Source organism: Culex pipiens, chromosome 2, assembly GCF_016801865.2.
Source record: "Culex pipiens pallens isolate TS chromosome 2, TS_CPP_V2, whole genome shotgun sequence".
Taxonomy (NCBI): Eukaryota; Metazoa; Arthropoda; class Insecta; order Diptera; family Culicidae; genus Culex; species Culex pipiens.
The window spans coordinates 168,120,593-168,144,118 of NC_068938.1; the positions used below are offsets into that span (position 1 = coordinate 168,120,593).

At 39.6% G+C, this 23,526-nt stretch overlaps 1 protein-coding gene across 1 annotated transcript in view; it reads left to right on the plus strand.

Annotated features, from left to right (window-relative positions):
* Positions 1 to 23,526, plus strand: part of LOC120427765 (uncharacterized) — a 167,035-nt gene that overhangs the window by 57,810 nt on the left and 85,699 nt on the right. The window contains exon 3 of the mRNA XM_039592677.2: positions 5,144 to 5,492. Within this exon, the coding sequence (XP_039448611.1) occupies positions 5,154 to 5,492 (339 nt within the window). The 5' untranslated portion in view covers positions 5,144 to 5,153. The remainder of the gene's footprint in view (positions 1 to 5,143; positions 5,493 to 23,526) is intronic.

Consider the following 23,526-nt stretch of genomic DNA (forward strand, 5'->3'; position numbering starts at 1 on the left):
GCTCATATTTGGGGGAAAGGTGTGTCTACGGGATACACGTCTGCCATATTAGTGGCTTTGGTTATGGACGTTCCTTGAAAAGTAATTCATAAATGTTTGGTTATGGGGTGTAAAAGTAAATTATGGACAAAAAATACTTTTTCGCTCGTAGGCTGCCATTTACACCAAAACTAATATTTCTTCAAATTTCTTTCGACGTTCCATAGGGATTGAGTTGGGCTACAATGTCCTTTCATTAGGTTTGACCAAAATTTAGAATATACCCAGAATCCAGGGCTGTCTCATTGTTCCCCACGCATGTTAGCCCATGGGTAACAATGAGACACTTTGATTTTTCTTCATTTAACATTTCAAAATCCATGTAAATCTTTCAAAACATGAATTGAAAGTGATTTTTGGCATATTTATAGAGTTTTAACTTCATTTAACCAGACATACAAAGTTATTTGGTATGAATATATGAATTTTACAAAATTTAAATACTTTTTAGTATAACTTTTGTTAATTAAAGTTTCATGTTGACAAAATTGCTCTAAAATGTTCAAGGCAAGTCACCTGTAATGGAACAATACAAAAACATGATGTTTTACTAGAAAAGTATTGATTTTCGTAGAGTGTCTCATTGTTCCCCAGCTGTCTCATTGTTCCTGCCAAGTGCGTCTACAATGAGACAGTTGAATAACTCTGGCTGTAGATGTCGGATCGATCTCATATTTTGGTCAATGTTTGAACACACTAAAAGAAATAAAATGCAACAAAAAGCTCATTAAAACATGCTGATGAAAAAATTAGAAAAATCGTTGAAAGTTGAAAACCAAAAGTGTCTCATTGATGACTACCCTACCCTAAACTATGTCCGGATCCACCATTTGACCCATCGTTGGTTAGGTTATCAAAAGACCTTTCCAACGAGTCCAAAACATTGAAGATCTGGCAACCCTGTCTCGAGATATGTCCACTTAAGTGATATTTATGTACTTTTTGGATGCCGGATCTCACTTAAATGTATGTAAACTATGTCCGGATCCACCATCCAACCCATGGTTGGTTAAGTTATCAGAAGATCTTTCCAAAGAGCCTAAAACATTGAAGATCTGGCAACCCTGTCTCGAGATATGCCCACTTAAGTGATATTTATGTACTTTTTTATTCCGGATCTTAAAAATAGATGAAATCTTTGTACAATTCCATCATATCAGACATTGTTGGTAATAAGTGAGGAAGGCTCCAATCACATAGGTGGATTAAGTTAGTTTTTTATATTATGAATGGAAACAAAGTGGGATTTTGATTACTAAAACATTCAAAAATTTTATATTCATTTTTGAATGTTTTAGTAATCAAAATCCCACTTTGGGATTCGAAGGTGGTAAAGTTTGCCAAAATCAAGTTATTGTGTTGTGATAATGAGTTATTAAAAAGATATTTATTTTCAAGCGTATTTTTTTTCTGAATATGCCTAAGCATAACCTACTTTGCCGAAGACACCAAATCGATCAGAGGACTTCTTCTCTAGAGACAGACTGATTTCTATGGACAGCCCCAAATTTGTATGGAGACTTGTATCAAGAAACTTATGATGCAAAATGGCATAATGATTTGGTGGCCAAAGTTTGAATCAAATAAAAATTACAAAAAATAAATTAGGATTTGTTTTACGAAATTTTGAAGAACTGCTCAACATATTAATATACGAAAATAATGCCAGAAAATTAACTCTAATACATTGATCAGCATTATTCCTGGATTCCTTTGTTTTGTTCAATAAACTTTCGTAAAATATGTTACATTTATAAATAAGCAAATATCAGTGCACATTTTAAGTGCATTACTGCATCACATAAAGTTAACTCTGAAACATCCGCCAAAGCTGTACCACCACACACTGGCAGAACGTTGCAAAGTGTAAAGTTTGAGGAAGCATAGGTTCGGTCGATGCAACTCATCTCCCATGTGCAGGACCAACTTTCAACGTTGAGTAAATTGAGGTTCTTCCCGAAAGAAAATCCGATGGTGGCATAAATATGCCATAAGATCACCGTTTTGCACCTTTTGAAAAGCGCCACCAGACTTCGAAAAAGTTACATTTAGCCCGTGCTCCAGTTAGAATCGTACAGTCAGAGAGAAGGTCTCTGGTACGGTGGTGCCGTGTAAGTTTTACATTCCTCTATGGTCGCGTTCGCAGGAACCAGACCCGGGCTAAGCCCGAAGTAAATTATGAAAATAAAATTTACACCGAAAAATCAGAATGAATAATGATGATTCCTGCATTAGAGGAGGAGGGTGATGCTGCGAGTTCCAGATTGCAGAGCAGTGCAGTTTTCTTCCTCGGAAGAATGCTGTTGGTGAAGAAATCGTGACTTCCCCCTTACCCCTTTCCGGAAGATCCATAAACCCGTATGAATGATGCAAGCTCCTCGCACCAGGGGGAGAGCCGGGATAGAGATTCGATTTGGAGCCAAGTTTCCTTTTTCCATGGCGATGACGACGCTGAAAACTTTCGGGCTCTGGATGATATCTGGCGCTGGGGTGCCGCCGTTACAGGGCTTACTGCTCGGGTGTGATGCATCCCACAGGAAGGAAGAGAATAAGCTCGGATGCTGTTGCCGCTGCCGAGGTACAACTCAAGCCAGTAATGAAATTTAAATGCCATGCTTTGTGCAAACGTGACGTACAGGAATACGTGATTAGAAGAGCTCGCTGGACCCCGGCCGGCGAATTCCCGTTTTCATCTCATGATTGTTCCCCTTTTTTCTCTCTTTTTGCCGGTTATATTCCTCGCAAGTAGAATGACTTTCGTAATGGGATTCAAGGCGGGTAGTGATTCCGTTTGGGTCAGGGATCAGGGAACGATTAAGGAATCACTGCGGTTAGAATATACAATGAGCGTGTGTTTCTGTTGTGGAATAAGCTACGATTTGAACGGATTTAAGACTTTCTTGTTCTGGTTCGCAATCCGCATAATGTGGAGAAGACGATTAAGCGAATATATTGCTGAGTTGGTTGGAAGACATTTGATAGTGCTAATCAAGCACGATTTACGCGTTTGGTCCTGGAATTGTGTTTCCACTCGATGGTGGCAGCCAGCAAGAGGAGAAATCGGTGATTCTTTGAAATATACTTTTCAGTGGTTGATTCGTAGATTTGTTATATACCGGTAGCCTACTTACAATTTGCTTTATTCTATAGGTTATAGGAACTTAGAAAACTTATTGTCACTTACCAAGGAGACACCTTTCTAATGATTGAGCAGCTTTCTGGATTTTTGGAAAAACAGCGAATTGATTTTTTTTTTGATTTTGCATAATTAGTTATTTCTCATACAAATGTCCTTATAACACTGCGGGCAGCTGTATGTGTTCAAATAATCTAATATCTGTAGGCCGGCTTCGAAACTACGCGAAAGTAGAAACAAATCAAACTCAAAAAAAAAATAAATCTTCGTCCATACTTAGGTATTTTGGATACTAATGATTGCCAAACAACTGGACAGGTGTATAATGCATTTTTCAACACTTTTTTCATTCAAATGTTAAATTTGTGGCTCGTAAATTCATTTTTTTTATTTGTTTGCGTTGAAATAATATTTTTGAATTTATTAATTTTCTAGAAATGTTTTCAAGCAAGTTAAAGTTGGATGAACTTTTTTTTTACGATTTTTAAATTAAAATTTTTCCCAAAAAAACAATTTTCCAAAATCCATTTTTTTTTTAATTTTTGATATATTTTTAAGCTCAAAAATCCGCAAAATTTGAGCCATAGAAAGCATGGCCAAAAATTTGGTTTATGAAAAAAAAGAGTTTTGTTTGGATAAATAGAAATTTTACTCCAAAATAATTTTGCTTCAGTTTTTAATGTAAAATCAATGTATTTTTATGATTTTTTTTATAAAGTGCATCGTTTCAAGATATAGAAACATAAATTAAAATTTTAACCAAAAATATACAGTTTCTTAAGTTTTTGATAAAGTGTCCATCTTGAATTTTTTTTTTCCAAAAGTTTAGACAATTTCCAATAAAACTGCCTAAAGAGACATCCAAGATTGATCCTCGGGTTGCTGAAATATAGCGAATAAATGAAAAGAACCCAGATAGTAAAATTTTTAAGTCTCTTCCAAATAGCCTTTAATTTTCTAGTAAAAAAAAGCTCAGAAACCGATCGTCCTATTTTCAATGATAAAAAAAGAAACATTTGGCATTTTTTCTGTTTTTTTTTTAATATTTTAAATTTGTGCAGCCTAGACTAACATTTCAAAAGGTCATTAGGTCATATTCAATACTACGCCCTTTTGAAATGTTAGAATCTTTAAAGTTCTTTCCGCTTGCAAATTTGATTTTACAATACAAAGTCAAGTAATAAAATTGAATAAACATTTTTTGGAGGAAACCACGAGCCGCAAATTTTTTGTCCATATTTTTCTATGGCTCAAAAGTTGCGGTTGTTTATCCCAAAAACATATAAATAAAAAAAATATTAAAAATATTGAAAAATGTGGTTTTTTAGACGAAAACCACAATTTTCTAAGACCACCCTATTTCGGATAGAGGCACCCTCATCGCCAAACAAAAAAAAGGGTCTTATTATTTTGGCCAAGGAACTCCCCTGCCAAATTTGAGCCAAATCGAAGCACTTTTGATTTGAAAATTTCCTGTTTGACGTGTAATCACTGAATATTTGATTAAATGGATGTTTTGAAAGTATAACTTAACAAAAAAAAAATCGAAAATTTTGGTGTGTTGGAGTTGGGTTGTTGTAAAAAATCTAGTATAAAAAACAGGCACAAAATTACAAACTTTCAGTTAGAGAAGTATGTCAATGCTAAGCACAATCTCTTATAGTTAAATCGTCACAATCTAAAGAAATGTGATAAGTTTTTTGTTGTTGTTTAATGCTTTAGGATAAAGCCATAGATGTGTAACAACGGCCGCATTATCCTTAAGATCTGTTGCTTAAACCAGCTTTTCTTGTCTTCTAATTATCAACAGATGAGGTCATCATAATCCACCCCAAAATTGTGCTTCCATTTGGTGTAATCCTATTCCATCCAATATCTTGCCACCGAGAACTTTAACCACACACATCATTGGAAACTAATCTAATCCCAATATTTCGTCTCTGTCTCTATCTCTCCCCCTCTTTGCAGCGAAACCACAATGGTGTCCACACGTCAGATGACCGGTGCGACGACGGAGGAAAGTACCCTGTACCTGTTTCGCTCCTCTTCCGCCTCATCCAGCAACAGCAGCTCGAACCAACCCACCAGCACCAGCACTGCGGTCACGAGCCGGTCCTCAGCCCTTGCCACCTCCACCCACAGCAGCGGCCCGGTGGTAGGGGGCATGGCGATGGCCGTGCTCAACCCACCGCCGCCGCAGCAGCAACCGCCACCACAAGCACCCCCACCGGAGCTGAACCTGCTGGACATGCCGGTCGAGATCCTGGGACACATCTTCTCCTACGTGGGCTACAAGAAGGTGGCCCAAATGCGAGTGGTGAGTTGACGACGATTTATGATGATGTGCCGGAACATACGGGAGGGGTCACGGTGTGCTGAATTGCGTGGAGTGTAAAGAAAATTGCTTTTCAATATTTTAAGTTTATAAAAAGCGACATCTGAACATGGTATTTCGATTGTTTCTTCAAATCTTTTATTTCTAAGTTAAGCACACCGTGCTAGGCTAGAAATTTATTACCACCCTAAGCTACCTGACCCCTCTCCTCCTCCCAGGGGGTCATGAATATCATTGATTTTAATTATTATGCAAATCGGGACTTCAATTTTCGCACGCTGATGATGTGCTTCCGGTCTGGGACGACCGGGGCCACCCGGGAATCGTCCGAGCATCGACGTCCAGAGGAAGTGGAGCAATTCTCGCAGCAATCGCGCGTTGAAAAGCAAAGCGTTATTAGATTAAGTCAATCCGATAAACGAGATGTGACGTGCAAATGATTGGAGAAAAGTCGGATGGATAGAGGCAAAAAAAAAATCATGTCCCAAATGAAGTTTCATTTCCGGGCTGTCCCGGACAAACTGTCAGTTTTCCATTACCACCGCGCCGCCACCATTGGCCGTTGAGAATAAGAGAGAGAAATTATGAAAAACTCAGTCATGGCCTCTCCTCCGGCGGGGTCGCGTGCGGATGGGTTCCGGTGGACAGTCCGGTGTGGGGACCGAGATGGCCGGGAAGGTTAGGGGACAAATAAAGAAGAAATGATTGTCCCCGTCTTTCTCCAGTGATTTGCAGCATCACGCTTTTAATAGATTTATTTTCTTGAGCTGTCAATTGGGAATGTCAATTGGGACATTTTTTCCGCGATTCAGCTTTCAACAGATCAATTCTAATTTAAATTTTATGTGTTAAGTGTCATTGATTCCCGGATAAACAATAACCAATTGATGATCACAACAGATCATACAAAGACACTTGAAAAATAGTATCTAGTTACGAAATGTTATATTAAATTCCTTTAATTGAACTTTGACTTTTAAATCTTTTGCTATTTGTGCACTGTTTGCGTTAGAGCAGTGTTCTCAGATTTCGGTCATTCGATTTTTTTTATATTTTTTAATCCGACTGAAACTTTTTTGTTGCCTTCGGTATGCCCAAAGAAGCCATTTTGCATCATTAGTTTGTCCATATAATTTTCCATACAAATTTGGCAGTTGTCCATACAAAAATGATGCATGAAAATTCAAAAACCTGTTTTTTTTTAGGAATTTTCTAATTGATTTTGTGTCTTTGGCAAAGTTGTAGGTATAGATACGGACTACACTGAAAAAAAATGATACACGGTAAATTTTTGATTTACAAAAAACACTATTTCAATTTTTTTCATTTTTTGATATGTTTTAGAGGACATCAATTGCCAAGTTTTCAGAAATTCCCAGGTTGTGCAAAAAATCTTTGACTGAGTTATGAATTTTTAATCAATACTGATTTTTTCGAAAAATCGAAATATTGGTCGCAAAACGCAACTCATACCAACCATGTTACCAACATTTCTCAAATATGTTACCAACATTTCTCAAATACTCTATGGAAAATGAAAGAATCTTCTTTTTATAGAGTTCTATACATAAATTACAATTATAATAATTTAGTTGTTAATAAAAAATTTTGATAATATTTATTTTTTTCAGAGCGTAATGCTCGAGAAATATTGGGCCAATCGTTAAATATGTGAAATCTACAAAAAAATGCAATTTAGATAAGTGATCAGGCAATTGCATTGATCATTGCCAGCCTGAATTAAAAAAAAAATAAAAATAATAAAGGTGGTGATGGTAAAATTAATGAAAAATTAGTAAAGGGGTTACATACATGTAAATCGGCAAAAATGTCAGAGTTTGGTATGAGAACACAATTACAGTTTTTGTAAATCTGTTTTCAGGGCCTTAAAATATAAATTTTCAACTTTTAACAAAACAAATTTGAAGACATTTGATTGTATCTTTGCCGATATAATGACTTGCTTTTACCTGCATGTGAAAGCTTTTCTTGCGATCTTTCGATTGATGTATACACAGAAAAAAAAATTGTGTAAATTTACATCATTCATGATGTACCAAAAGTGCACGTCATTAATGATGTGAATTTACATCAAATTCATTTGAAATTTAAATGCCATCCGACGTAAAATTATCGAACAAAAAGTGTCTCAAAACATGTAAATTTCCGATGAAATATACGTAAATTTACCGAAGCGGAATTTTTTTTAGCCCCGTTGAATCTAGAATCCGATGTAGTTTTACAAATTTTTATGTTTATATCGTACTCGTATGCAACAATCAAAACATTCAGAAGTACAATATGAAACATAAATATTATGAAAACTATACATCGAACGCCAAATTCAACGGAGCTCAAAATTTCTAGATAAATAATCTTTATAGGAAGTGATAAATTCAAATAAAACAACTTACGGTTGCTTTCCCATTTGTCATCCTTGAGACCAAACTGAATAGCGCTTTTCCTCAGCATCCGCTGAAGCAAGGTTTGAATAAGTAGAAAATCTGTCGGTGGCTGCAATCGGGATTTGCCCTTGTCTGTCTACATCAAGATTTCTTAGTGAATCCAACCATCCTTCGTCATGAATAAACCAGCTTTTGTTGATAACTTTAAGCACGTTCTTGCGTATTCTGGTGAAATTGATCTATGAATAAAAAAAACATTTAACATTAACCTTAATTAAAACAAACTGCCTTTACACTTTTAGCAACTAACCAGCTCTGCGAAAAATCTTATATTTCGAGCGCGGTTTCGTTCTAATGGTTAAGTATACTGTAGCCACAGCCGGATCGCATCAGCAAATCCATTCCTTTGCGCCGTTTGTGCATCACATCGTAGTTCGATCCGCTAGGGAGTGTTTTGGCTAGTCAGAGCGTATATCTCAGCAATCCAGTTGATTTTGTAAAACGATTGAAAAAAGCTTTCGCTGCAAGGCGTGTCGCAAAACAAATCGATCTGTAGAATCTCACCCTTGAGCTCGTACTTGTCAAAACAGATTCTCACTCCGCGACATTGTCCCCCAAGTTTGTTTGAATTCACTCCCAGAACAACCCCACCTTCTAACGAAAAACCATTTTCAACTTGCCTGTTTTTTTCCTCCAGATTAATTTTCTGCTCGTCACAAGTGCCGAAGCAGTGGTCCTCCGAAATCGCTTTTTTCGAGACGATTTACTTCCAAATTTTGGAAAAGGACACTACAGGGACAACGAAGAATCGACTGCGACGGAACTTAAAACTCGGGGAACCACAAATCGTAGGAAACTGCGGTGCTGTTGCTTTAACACAATCGATCGCAGTAGGCGACTCTGCTCAAAACATCAAAACTGAAAACGTAAAACAAAACAAAACAGTTGACGTTGGGAGTCAATGAAATTTCATGTTAGTAGACCGGTAAAAGAAAATGCAGTTTTTTTTGTCGGAGTTTAACCTACCCAATTCAGGGTAGCTCTGACTATGTATCAAATCGAGATGTTAAAATTGTACTGCGGGACGATATCCCACCTGAGGTCGCGTACGTGTACTTTGTACACAGTATGTAAGGGCACTTGTAAGAAAGGCGAAAACACGCGACTTCCCGAAGGATATTGAGTTTTCGGAAGCGATGGAAGGCTGGATATTTTAAGATTAAATTTCAAGAAAAACAATGTAAATAGGCAAATGTGAATTTGTAAAACTAGCTGCTGTCTATCCTGCTTGAGTCTGGGAGAGTTTTATAGCAGGATAGACTGTTTGCTTACAATTCCACATTGCACATTCCAAATTGGGATAACGCTTTGTTTCTATAATAAAAGTAAAAAGATAAATCCTAAACCCAAAAACATTTAAAAAAAAAAGCTAGATTTGGTTCCCTTTAATTTCGGGACTTTTTTTTATTAGGTCCTTTAAACGTAGAGTGTATCCCGCTTACTCCGATGGAAAATTGCATTAAGGTGTGAGAGGGATACAATCAATGTTTGCATTTGTTTGCAAAACCTAATAAAACAGGTGCAAATTTTAATTTTTATTTTTGCTGTGCTCCTTCCTTCCTTAGAATAATTTGAAAAATCAGGGAGCAAAACAAATTGTACTTACATAGGAAATTATCAATGAAAATTTTTGCTACAGTGGGTAGATTGTAAAACATTATTTTGTTCATTAGTTTAATTGTTTATAAAACAAAAAATAGTAAAAAGACGTGAAACTTCAGGAAAAAAATTATCCAGAAAAAAAGAAAATTGATGACAGTAGCATAACTGGCATCCTATTAAAAGCATCTTGAAATACTTCTTTTGATCATTCAGCTTGAGATTTGAATTCTTTAAATTTTTATTTAGTTTTTACCAAAATGATAACAATTAGAAAAGCAAAACAAAAAAACCTGGAGTATTTTTTTTATTTTAAAATTGTATTCCAAGGAAAATCAAAAACATTGTTTGTTAGTTTCACTGCATTCAAAGAACTAGAGCAGCACGAGAAAAGGGCGGATAAGCATTGTGACAGCTGGAACTACTTGAAATACTGAACAATAGTTGGCTAAATAGTTTCCTGTTGTCTCGGAACTTGCAAAATAGTTCCAGTTGTCAAAATGCGTATGAGCACTTCTAGAGTTTTTTTTTTTTAAAAGGTCCAATAAACAAAATTTTCAGTTTTTGCTTTTTGGGTGTTTTTAATACCCCTGACTCGAGGCGGTTTAAAATCAACCAAAAAGCAAAAACTGCAAATTTGGTTTATTGAACCTATTCAAAAAAAAAAAACTCCAGACTTTTTTCTTAATCAAACTGCATCAATAACTCAAAAGTGATTAAAATGCATGTGGGACATTTATGCGAACATTGACAGTCTAGTTGTAAACGTGATTACCTTTTTCCAGTTGGACTTTGTACTTGCTGAATTTGCTTTTGCATTTTTTTTAAAAGGATTTTTTCACTACGTTTACCAAAAAAAAGTATAATCGTAGTTGATCTAAAAAATAATAACACGGAAGGTGGGTAAATAATCTCAGCAAAGTGTGATTTTAAGTTACAGTTCAGGGAATGAAGATTATAGTACTCACTTTTGAATAGAACTGTGGCCTAATCAAAATAGATTAATCTGTTTGTCGGAGTTGATATGTATTTTGAAAACGGTATTAAAAATAAACGTGTTAACTCAACTCAGACAGTTTACATTTTGCGTTCTGTCAGATTCAGAAAGAAAAAAGAAAGAAAGAAGTTAAAGTGTTTGGTTCGAGTATTTTTTCTTAACTTGATGGTTTAAATATTGTGTTTCGTAAGTAATAATCACAAAATTGCTTTTTCTTAAACTCATAAACGTACGGAGAACTCTTACCGGCAGTCACAAGACGAGAACCTGCCTGCGAAGGAGGAGTGCAACAACTACGACTTGCCTTGGCAGCCAACGGTAGAACCAACGGCTGCCGATCTTGTTCCTGTGGCGGTAGTGTGACGCGATTTACTACGACAACTGCCCCCCTGCACCGACGACCGTTATCTCGTACGGAGTTGCTTCTGCCATCCGTTCTTGGACCGAAGAGGAAACTGTGTTGAGAGTTTTCAGGATGATACATACCATACCAAACAGCTTAGAACACCATACGCGGTGCCCGTGCTGTATCAAGAAGGTTGTTCCATGTTGCTCGGTTCTGGGCTGCAGCTCGCCAGTCTCCTAGGTTGCAGATCTTTCTTAGGTCCGCCTCGATCTGATTATCCCATCGTGCACGCTGCGCTCCTGCTCTTCGGCCAGTGCCGCCATCCGGTCGCGCGCGGTCAAAGAGCATCCTGATAGGATGGTCTTCATCCATCCTCGCGACATGGCCGGCCCACCTGAGCCTCCCGATTCTCGCCAGGGTGACGATGGTCGGTTCTCCCAGCAGCGCGTGCAGTTCGTGGTTCATGCGCCTTCGCCACTCGTTCTGAGCTGTACGTACTCCACCGTAGATCGTTCGCAGCACCTTCCGTTCGAAAACAAGGGCTCGTTCGTCCTCTTGCCGCAGCGTCCAGGTCTCGTGGCCATAGAGGGCAACCGGTCTAATCAGTGTCTTGTACAGGGTCAGCTTCGTGGCACGTTGCACTCGATCAGATGTCAAGGTTTTCCGTAATCCAAAGTAGGCGCGATTCGCGGAGTGGATACGAGTCCGGATCTCTAAGCTGGTGTCGTTGTCGGCCGTTACCAGCGATCCCAAGTACACGAATTCGCTCACCTCCTCCAGCACATCGCCATCCACAGCTAGAGGGGTGAGTCTTGGGGGGTCAACGTCCTTTGAGCCCCTCCCTTTCATGTACTTTGTTTTCGTCGTATTCATGGCCAATCCAATTCGTCCTGCTTGCGTCTTTAAGGCGGTGTAAACCCTTTTCACCGTCTCTAGGTCTCTCGCTATAATATCAATGTCGTCCGCATAAGCAAGAAGTTGGACTGTCCTGTTGCAAATCGTGCCTCTCGTGTCTATACCCGCTCTTCGCACAACTCCCTCAAGTCCGATGTTGAACAGCGCATTGGATAAGCCGTCACCTTGTCGTAACCCTTGATGCGATTGGAAGGGGTCCGCTAGCTCCCCTGCCACTCGCACGTGACACATCACACGATCCAAGGTAGCCTTGATCAGCCGAGTCAGTTTGTCCGGAAATCCGTTCTCGTGCATGATCTGCCATAGCTGTTCGCGGTCGACTGTATCGTACGCTGCCTTGAAATCGATGAAGATGTGATGTGTGGGCACGTTGTACTCACGGCATTTCTCGAGGATCTGCCGGAGCGAGAAAATTTGGTCCGTGGTGGCCCGAGCGCCAGTAAACCCCGCTTGATAGGGGCCCACGAACCTCCGTGCGTACGGTGTCAGCAGACGGCAGAGGATCTGGGAGAGGATTTTATAGGCCGCGTTGATAAGCGTGATACCGCGGTAGTTGCCGCAGTCCAGCTTATCGCCCTTTTTGTAGATGGGGCACACGACACCATCCATCCATTCTGCTGGTAGTTTCTCCTCCCTCCAGATCATAGAAATCACCAAGTGGATCGCCCTCGCCAACTGCTCTCCTCCATATTTGAAGAGCTCACCGGGTAACCGATCTTTACCGGCGGCCCTGTTGTTCTTCAGCTGCCTGATCTCCTTCTTCACCGTCTCCAGATCAGGTGCCGGGAACTGTTCGTCGGCAGCGGGCGGTCCAAGTTGGGCTTCAAAGCCGTCTCCATGCGCTACATCGCCGTTGAGGTGCTCGTTGAAGAACTGCTGCCACCTGTTCAACACCTCGCCTTTGTCCATAAGAAGGTTTCCCTCGGCGTCCCGACAAGTGTTGGCTTGCATAGCCTTTGCGGGACCGGTTAACTTTCTCGTAGAACTTACGCGTCTCGTTCTGCCGGAACAGCTGCTCCATTTCGGCGCGATCGCGATCTTCCAGCTGGCGCTTCTTGAGCTTGAAGACCGTTCTCTGCTGTTTCAGCGCTTGTTTGTATCTGGCCACGTTCTCATCAGTTGCAGCTCTCAGCTTCACCGCATAAGCTGCTTTCTTCTCGTCAAGTAGCCGCTGGCACTCCTCGTCGAACCAGCGCTGCTTTCCAACTCGGACCGTACTACCTAGCGCGGCTTCAGCGGCACTGCCGATGGCCGAGCATATTCTGCTCCATCCATCGTTGAGCGAGGCAGCGCCGAGTTCCTCCTCCGTTGGCAGGCTCGCTTCCAGCTGCTGCACGTAGTGCTGAGCCGCAGCCGTGTCCTGCAGCCGCTCGGTGTTGAACGGCGGTGGGAGCCGGCTCCGTCGTCGGTGATACGTCGTCGACAGTTTTGAGTGCATGCTTGCACCCACCAGGTAGTGGTCCGAGTGGATGTCCGCACCGCGGTACGTGCGGATGTTCCGTATGTCCGAGAAGAATCGGCCGTCGATGAGGACGTGGTCGATTTGTGTTTTTGTTCGTTGGTTAGGCGATGTCCAGGTGACTTTGTGGATGTCTTTCCGGGGGAAGAATGTGCTCCGTACCACCATACCGCGTGAGGCTGCGAAGTTGATGCACCGCTGGCCGTTGTCGTTCGTGACGGTGTGCAGGCTGTTCGGCCCGATCACCGGCTTGTACATCTCCTCCCTTCCTATGCGGGCGTTCATATCTCCGATGACGATCTTGACGTCCCTCTGCGGGCAGCTGTCGAACTTCTGCTCCAGCTTCGCGTAGAACGCTTCCTTCTCGGCATCGGATGATTCCTCGTGTGGGCAATGTACGTTGAAGATGTGATAGTTGAAGAAACGGCCTTTAATCCTCAATCTACACATCCGGTCGTCGATCGGCTCCCAATCTATCACACGACTCCGCATCTTGCCCAACACTATGAAGCCGGTTCCCAGCTTGTTTTCGGCTCCGCCGCTCTGGTACATGGTGAGCTCCAAAGCATCATCCTCCCACATCTTCGCTCCCTTCCAGCACATCTCTTGCAGCGCTACAACATCGAAGTTGCGGGGTTTGAGCTCGTTCGACAGAGCGTACTCATACCCATCGAAACGTAGCGATCTGCAGTTCCATGTTCCGAGTTTCCAATCGGTGTCCTTTTCGTGCCTAGGTCTATGCCGTTTGTTCCGGATCCTTATTCCTTCTTGATTGTTCGTAATGGTTTTGATTTCGGTATGCAGCCGGATTGGGGCTGCGATACCTAGTCTCGGGGTGGGGCTGCCACCTTGAAGCTACCAAGACCCAGCTCCGGTTTTCTCTCGACACCGTAACGGGGGCCTTTCTCTCGAGGCCTAACGGTATAGCTACACCCTCCGAAGAGGATGGAGCCCCCCTTCCCTGTCAGCATACTACCATAGTTCCCACCGGGGTTGGTTACCCGATCTCTCCAATGGTTACTAGTATCCCGGCTAGCGCCGCGGGGAGGCCAGGGTATCGGAGTTACTGGACAAGAGGCTAATGGACCACTTGGTGGGTCTATTTTATTCCTGCGGTACTCGAAGTACCTATGGTACGCCATGTCCAGTCGTTCGCCAACCAAGGATGAGCTTGACGCTTCGACGGCCGTTCCGGCCGAAGTGCAACTGTGAGCTAAGACCTACCTGCGAGATAGCTCCAGCCGGATTAAACCAGCCAAAACAGCTGCAGAAGTATAAATTGAGTTTGTTATTTTGTAAGTAATAATTATTAGTGAACATTTACTTACTCTCTTAACCTGCTGCCATACAACCGGGAAGCTTAAATGCATTCCTCCAAACTGAGGCGTTGCCAAACAGCATATTTGACTGTTTTGGAAGTAATAGCTCTTCCGGCAAAAACGCGATGTAAACAAACTTCGCGAATGCTTAGCTTTTTACGCTGACGACTCTCGGAAGGCCATTCATGATTGTTTACCGCAGAATCCCTAAAATAGTTCTACACTTCACAAAAAAATGCATTGTTTTGGTTTTTATTAGCTCATTTTCTGGCTTTTCCTTCCAACTAAACCGGCACGGCTTGTCCGCAAACACTGAGGCCCTTAGCAGATTTCTTTTTACCATTAAAAAAACATTGTTTTAAACATAAACAAACTTTCACTGCACCGCGCATCAAACATCACCAGCATTCGACTGATTTGCTTTCGTAATCCACTTGAGCTGTCATTCTCAAAACAAACTTGCAATTAAAATTTAAATGCTTCATAATTTACATCAAATGTACAATTACATGCTCTTTGAAATTTAAAATGTATGTTCTGCCAGGAAAAAAAATCCATTTACATGACATCTGTCAATTAAGTTGAATCTCATTTTACATGAAGGCACTTTAAATGCAATACAACGTTTTACATTGATTTTCAAATTTACATTGAGCATGTTTACGTGAAAAACATGGTTTCAGTGCTGGGTAAATTTACATTTTTTTTTTCTGTGTAGACCGGCTGTACATTTTTACGTTTTATATCAAGTTTTCAAAGAAAAACATTGACCCTTGATATCCACAAATTCGGAACATTTTTTTCTTACGGATGTAAACAAACTTTGATTCTCTTCAGGAGTAGATATTTTCTACAAAATAATGACTTCACACACTGAAACCAATGAAACTCAAGTTAAGTTATGTTTTATGAATGGTCTGGTAACTTTGTTGTGAAAATAGCTGTTAAATTCAGGTGTTTCACAATTGTGGGAGGCACAATAACATCCCACAATTACGGAACAGGCAATTTTGAGGCAGTGTTTTGCAGCTCTGAATAAAATGGTCTTGAAATGCAGTTTTTGTTCAAAATGAACTACTTTTGCTAGTGAAATAGCAAGAGAATGTCCAAATAAAGGTCCTAAAAATAGAAAGGTCGCCAGTAAAGGTGCATTTGGCATGCTATTGACAAATTAACACAAAAGTGTTCCGAATTTGTGGGTGTTCCGAATATGTGGGATGGCTGTAAGCAGTTTCGAAAAACGGGTGCCACGATATCTCAACACTGCTTCGATCAAATCGGCTCAAAATTTTGGTGAAGACTCGTTAAACCGGTTCCGTGGCACGATGAAGGCCGATTTTCAAAAAGTTTATTTAAAAAATTTTTTTTTTGGTTTTTCAGGTTAAGTATCGCCATTTTTCGATTTTTGTATTTAAAAAAAACTAAATTTAAAAATCAGGCTTCGTCATGCACACGGGATATGTCTTGGGAGTCTTCACCCCAAATTTCAGCAATTTGGTCCATCCCATCTCAAGATATCGTGGCACCCGTAAATCTACTTGGGTTTAAGAGAAAAACGCCAACAAAGTTTGACAGCCAGCGCTTTCCGCATGGCAAAATTTCAAACTTAAATCGTCTGTTATTCACTTGAATTATGAAATATCTTCATGAAACTTTCAGAAGTGATTGGAAATCACCTTTTTAGTGGAATTAACAATTTTGCCGTAATATGAAATTTTGAGATTTTCTACATGTATGTAACCCCTTAGGAAAATTTTGATTTTTAGACATATTGATATTTTGACATATTAGGCCTAAAAGGGATAAGGTTAAATAATAATTGTAATTAAAATTACATTTACTATTCATCGATTTTTTTTATATGTTTTAGCGGACTAAAATGGCAGAGGCAGAAGGTCTAGGATGGTGCAAATTCTGGTACATTTTTAGGAAAGAAAGATTTTTGGAAAAATCCTAAAAATGATGGTCAAAAATAATGGTATTGATTTGGTTGTAATCACCGTGGAATTTTTAATTGGTTAAATTCGCTTGGTTTTGTTCGGTGACAAGGAAAACACTATTTTCTTTTCTTGCGACGTTTCGACCTACTATTCTTCGGTCATCTTCAGACGCAAAATGCAACGCAGCTTTCTTCTGTTGCTGCTTGTAGTGTTTTCCTTGTCACCGAACAAAACCAAGCGAATTTAACCAATTAAAAATAATGGTTTTATATAAAATTAAATTTGCTATTGAAAATGTCTAAAATCAAAGTGCACTCTTTCAAAGCTATAGGCATTTCATAGTTATATATTTCGATAAAAAAGTTTAGTTTTTTTTTGCAATTTGAACACACCAACATACCACTGCGACCAATTATAGGAATAGGCGTCGAATACCCATATGCGCGGTCCGATTGATCCACACGGCCGGGATAATTACCGAGATATCGCGAGTTGAAAATTGAAGGCATGTTAGAAAAACTCTTTTTTTACTAAAAATAAACTAAAAGTGGCTGTATCTCAACAACCAGTAGTACAAAAAAATAAAATTGTGGTAGTTTTTCTCAGCCTTTCGAAATATTTTTTCAGAGGTGCTTTTCCTTCATGAAGCTTTTTTTTAAATTCAAAAAACTGAACATTATTGAAAAACATCACTTTGAAATGCCTTTGACTTGAAAACGGTGCAATTTTTAAAAAATGTGTAAAGAGTAATTTTCGATCGTAAATTTCATCTTAAATTGATTTTTGAAATTTTGCTTGACATTTTTTTTTCTAAAATCACGTCAACGGTACTAGATTTTACACCATCCTTAATACCTTCCCGCCCAGAGCAAAATCGAGATTTTTTACGTCCTTGCCATTTATAACTGTTTTTGACCAAATTGGATGAAACTTTAAATGGAGAAGAATTAGTTGAATTCATTTGACAGTCTTTGAAAAACTTCAATTTGAAGTGAAAATATAGTGGTGCTCTAGTCACTAGAGTCTAGTGCAACCAAGGGCGTTCAAGGGTTAAGTCTGACACAAAATATGTAATTTTAAGTCCCCTAAAACGTATTTAAAAAAATGAAAAGTAAGAAAATGCTTATTCTGGAAATTCTGTTACTTTTCTATTCTAATTCGAATCCTCAAGAAATGTGCTTCCGCCTTTCACCGCGCACCCGGGTAATTTGAGCGTGCGCGCAATAAAATTTAATATCGGTTCGATTACAAATTCAAATGACAGTGGTGGTGCCGCGAAACAGAATCGAACTGAGAGGAGCAACAAAAAAAGTGGGAAAATTGCTACCTCAATTCGGACGAAACAAGCCGCGAATCCGCGACCTGCGGCCACCGATTCCGGAGAATTTGTTCTATCCGTGCAGCCAGCCAGCCCAGGCCAGCCTGTCTAATTTATGTCCGTCATTAATTTCAACGGCAATATCACGTTTTGCCATCGTCGTCGTCGGTTGTGCGGGAAAACGGAACGGCCAACAGCAGCCAGAAGTAGTCGTTGGTAACCGCGCGGTAGTGAGATAAAACGAATAAATCGTGTCCCATTGCTCAAAGCTCTGTGTATTACACATTCCTAAATTGAAGCTGGGAGGGATGCAAGACGGGATTGGTTGGAATTGGCTCTGTTTAGGTGGACATTTTTTTCTCTGCCCTCGCGGGGATTTCCAGGAAAGAGTTCGTGAGATATAGTGGGATTGTGCATTGTTGAAGGTAGTTTCGAGTTTTGCCCATGAAAATGCGAATCTCCCACAGTGCTATTGAATTTCAGACAAAAAAAGATCGTCCTAAGAGTTCATACCTTCCCGGTACAGTCCCAATCTTAAGACTAGTCGAAGTACCATGTCTTCGACAGCCCGGATCTAACTAGGAAATCCACTCGTAATACCTAGAGCAAGAACCGCAATCGGGAACACCTCGTTACGCGAAGTGTGACTCATGCTGGGCGCAAACTTCTTCCTAGTGCTCATTAGCAGCGCGCGACCGATCTGAAGTGGTGAGATTACATCAGACTGTCCAGCCATAGGAGGCCCTCCCAAAGGGCACCTCGAGTTCATACCGGCAAACCCTTCGTGCGCTCTACGGGAAGCTTCTTCTTCTTCATTTCGTCTTCTCCGGAAGGGACTCCAAGTGCGGTTGTAAACTGGTTACTGGTGACGATCGTATCATCGTACGTTTAACCAGAAACCAGCTCGCGATTTATTCGTGTTTTGTTCGAGTCCGCGCGTTTGGCGGGGTTACATTGTTGCGGATCTTGGGATGTAAATAACGCTACATCAGCACGCGGAGGTAATTAGGTTCCGGCGGTGGTAGAACTCGGAATAGGTAAAGACTACGCGCGGCAGGGGCGGTTTATGTGGGAACTGGACGAGATACTTCAGATTTCAAGATTTGATTACTTTAATTGGGTGGTAAACGGTTGGCTTTAATGAACCTAGTCATGAACGATGAAACATTTGAAGCTTTTTGAAAGAACAACATCCAGTGATAATCATTCGGTTTGAAGTCAAGTCGGTCAAACTGTATTAACAGCTGATGCACACAAGTTCTCCATCATTCGTGTTTACTTCAGTCAATCCATAAATCTCGATTCGTTAAGTAACGCCCGTGTGGATCAATCGGACCGCGCACTGGACTCACAATCTAGAGGTTGCTGGTTCGAATCCCGAGGTGGGCGCTCTAAAATTTCATGTGTAAATATGGGTATCCGGCGCCGTCGCTTCGTGCCATACTTCAAACACTTAGGGGAGCCCAGGGCGGCGAAGTCCTTGTAGTTAAATGGAAGACACTAATGATTGGTACTAGCAATGCTGGCCGACAGCTATAAAGTCAACTTCGTTTTTTTAAGTAACGTATTTGAAGCCATCATGAACCAACTGGAAGAGCTCCACTTTCGCAGTACAACCCTTTGCCCTAACATCGACGTTTTTGTATTTCCGCCAGCACTGCTGCTGCACTGGCGGTGCACTGAATCTCTCGCGTGAATACCGCGAATAAAAAACGCTGACTTTACGCGATTCCTCACATCGTGTGCCGTGCAGGTTACTGCCGCTGCTGTTGTTCTGCTGACGTTTTGCCCAGCTTCGTGGAGCCCGCCCGGATGATGGCGTGAGTGAATGTGTTTTGGTGCAGCAAGAGAAACGCGAAATAAAAAGCTTGCCAGCTATTTTTCCTCGCGTCTTTCATCGCAAACGTCGTCATCGCCAGAATCGATGCTATCGGGAAGAAAGAGCTAGTTTATTTGTTTGTCTTTCATATAATACTATAACGCCTGGATGGAGAAAAAGAGGGAAGGTCCTGGGGGGGACTTCTACAGCGTATATGAAGACCACATTGTTTGTGCATGTGCTGTTGTTGTTGTTGTGTGTGGCGAACGGACACGGATTCTACACGGAGCTTAGACAAAAATAAAATCACTTTGATGCTGGTTGGATAGGATAGGAAAAGCGCAGAAAGCAATTATGCTGCATCGTCGGGTTGGCTTCTGCTAATATCAAAACAATGACTGATGGGGGAAAGAAATGGCACACATCGCGCTTTGTTGTTCTTTAATACATTTGAGCGAACCTTAACAGAATCACAGAAAAAATATGCAACAATCTCTTTTAGAGAGTATTTATTTTACATTTTCATACATTTGTTGACGAAATTGGTTAGATAAAAAAATGCAGGCCAAGGATTGATACCTAAGAGCATGCAAAGGTACTGACCTTGTTGCGTGCTCTTCGGTTGACGTCCACGTAAGGAACATCCTGGAAGGAGCGTAACTAACTACATCCGTAGTTCTGTTAGATCATCCCAATTATCTTGATCAGAACAGTATAGCTCTGGTTCCTTGCGAGTGTCCTATTTTCTTACCTCCACGTTGGCTTGGTTTTCATGATGACCTAGCTGGTGGCCTGTGGAAACGGATCGTAAACCTTTGACCACCGCGGGTCAGAGTCGAGACGGCTAAAAGAAAGGGGCGCGACAAAGTGGGAAAGGGAAGTAATTTGTGATTGTAGACGGTATTGTTTTGATTCGCAGTATGTTGAGTCAACTGCTGTGGATGTACCTGAAACATCGCACAACGGGGTTTCTCTTCTCTTCATTCTCAGCTACCACCTATCTCCTATTTTTATTTTGCTCTTCTGATTCCCAATTTTCACTGATTCTTCTATTTAATATCCAACATTTGATTTTAATTTTACTAACTTTTGATTCTCTTATCTCTCAAAGCTTTTCCACTCTTTTCTATCAATTGATACTGCTGTAACAAACTTTGTTTTGTTTTTTTTCCTAAAAATATACTTTTCCTTAATATACTAGTAATATCAAGTCTATTTATCATTCGCCTAATCTTTTTTGATTTTATTGCGAATTTATTTATTTGAATAATTCTTTATCTGTCCTATAAATTATCATTACTATAATCTAAGCTTGTTTTGTATCTCTATTTATTAACTATTGTCTAATTTTACATCTAATACATCTAGCTTCTCATTTTTATTCTTCAAAATACGCTCATCATTCTCTTACTATTGATACCTGATTTTTATAAAATAAATTTTCTTTTACTGTCTATTGTTTTCAATCTTCACCCTTTTTTCAAACAAGTGAGGTTTGAGCCCTTACTCAATTTATGGAATGGTTAAAGGATTAACACAAATATTACTATTGTATTTTTGGTAAACTTTTATAACATGCTTAGGACCAAAAATTGTAACAAAACACCGCGACAAAAGAAATAGCAACAGATAAACAGACTCAACAATAGGGAAGATTTCAGGAGAAAACAATACACAGTCAATAACAATAAGTTTTTGAATTCAAACTAAAAATAAAACAGTTTTTGCTTTAATGAAAGTTGATAGGCACACTATAAATGGTTAGGCGCTTATACTTACATCAAACCCTACGTAATGTACCACCCCCGGCCGAGTTAAAATGCGTAACCGGAAAAGAAGGTGTGCATGCCTGGCACGAACACTCAAAGCGTGTTCTAGCGTGCTGCTCGTACTGACTCAGAGCAAGGGTGAGATGTAGGTGTAAGGGCAGTGCGTGTTCGTCGGGAACCTAGTGCATAAGATCGGTCAAGGCCCGTTCTTACACTGAAAATTGCGAATTGCGAATTGCGAATTGCGAAATTGGTTAGATAAAAAAATACATTGATTTTATTGAATTTACGAAAGAAACTCCACACGCATGTGGTTATAAAGAAGTAGCCACACCTTTCCCTCAAATATGAGCCTGATTGGTTGGAAGCACGATTTATGAGAACCATTTTATCATTGCACATTGGTCCAGATCGCAAAATTAAGTGGAAAATGTATTTTCCGAAAAAATCTGAAGTTTTGCAGCTTCGGTATCTTCAGAAGAATTGTTGCAAATAAAAAAGAACAACTTTTGGTTTGATTTAAAATTAGGGTGGTTGACGGTTAGGTTGATTTATTAAATCTAACTTTTTTTTGATATATATTTTTGAATCCAAGTAACGTTGTCGAAGACACTAATTTTTTTTCTCGAAATCTACGCCTTCATGACCAAATTTGAGGAAAACATCTGAGCAAACCTTCAAAAATCAGTTTTTCGAACGTAACAACACAGCTAAAAAAGTAGTGATCCAGCTGCGTGTAAAAGTCCTGGGTGTAAAATAAATATTGCAGTATTTTTATGCAATTTTATGTGATTTTACACCCTGAAATATGTAGCCCATCAGTATGGGAAACCCACTTGACCGAAATGGCTAGCTCCATTTTTTCATCGGTCTGATGGCCGAGTGGGCTAAAGCGCCAGTCCTTACTGTGTGTGCTGGGTTTGAATCCCGTCGGTTGCATTTTTTTTTGTGTTTGCAAATATTGTACATACATTGACGAAGGTGATGTGCATGCTTTTGCATGCGATTTTTCCATCGGATTTTAGAGAAAAGTGTTGTTCGGGGCAATTGAAAAACTATTTTTTTTTTCGACGAGTCAATTTGGGCTAAATGGTTAAAAGTAACAACCATTTTAAGGTGAAAAAGATGCAATTTAAAACATGAATATCTTAAGCGCTAGATGGCATTCGAAAGAGAAGATCTAGCATTACAAACGCTGAAAAAATCTCAGGGGTGTTTTTCTTTAAACTCGAGATATCTGAAAAGTTCTTTTTTTAATTCGTCTTAATTGTGAACCACCCTATTTGTGTTTTTTATGTTTCAGAGAACTAAAAAGGCATTCGAGTTTTAGATGGTGCTAAATTTCGTACCAAAGATAACTGTTTTAAAATACTAACAAAATTAAAAAAATACAAAAAAAATAAAATTATTAAAATCAAATAAAAATAATCGTATGTATAATTTTGTTTACTTTTTTTTATTTTATTTTTTATTTTTTAATCTGGCTGAAACTTCGGTTTGCCCAAAGAAGTCATTTTGCATAATTAGTTTGTCCATATAATTTCGCATATAAATTTGGCAGCAGTCCATACAAAAATTAAAATTCAAAAATCTGAATCTTGTTAAGGAATTTATTGATCGATTTGGTGTCTTCGGCAAAGTTGTAGGTATGGATAAGGACTACACTGAAAAAAAATGTTACATGGTAATTTTTTTTGTGATTTTGAATTTCACTTTTTGTGACTAAAATTTGATTTGCAAAATTAAACACTATTTTTATATATGTTTAGTTTAGGGAACATTGAACGCCAACTTTTCAGAAATTTCCAGAATGTGCAAAAAATCTTTGACCGTGTTATGCATTTTTGAATCAATACTACGTTTTTTTTGAAAAAAAACCCCTGTCTCAAGGCGGTTTTAAAAACACCCAAAAAGCAAAAACTGGAAATTTAGTTTATTGGACCTTTTCAAAAAAAAAAAAAAAAACTCCAGAAGTACTTTAGTGAAATTTTGATAATGTGCACCGTTTTCAAGTTATAGCCATTTTAAGGTAACTTTTAAAAATAGTTCGCATTCGTTTTTTTTAATTAG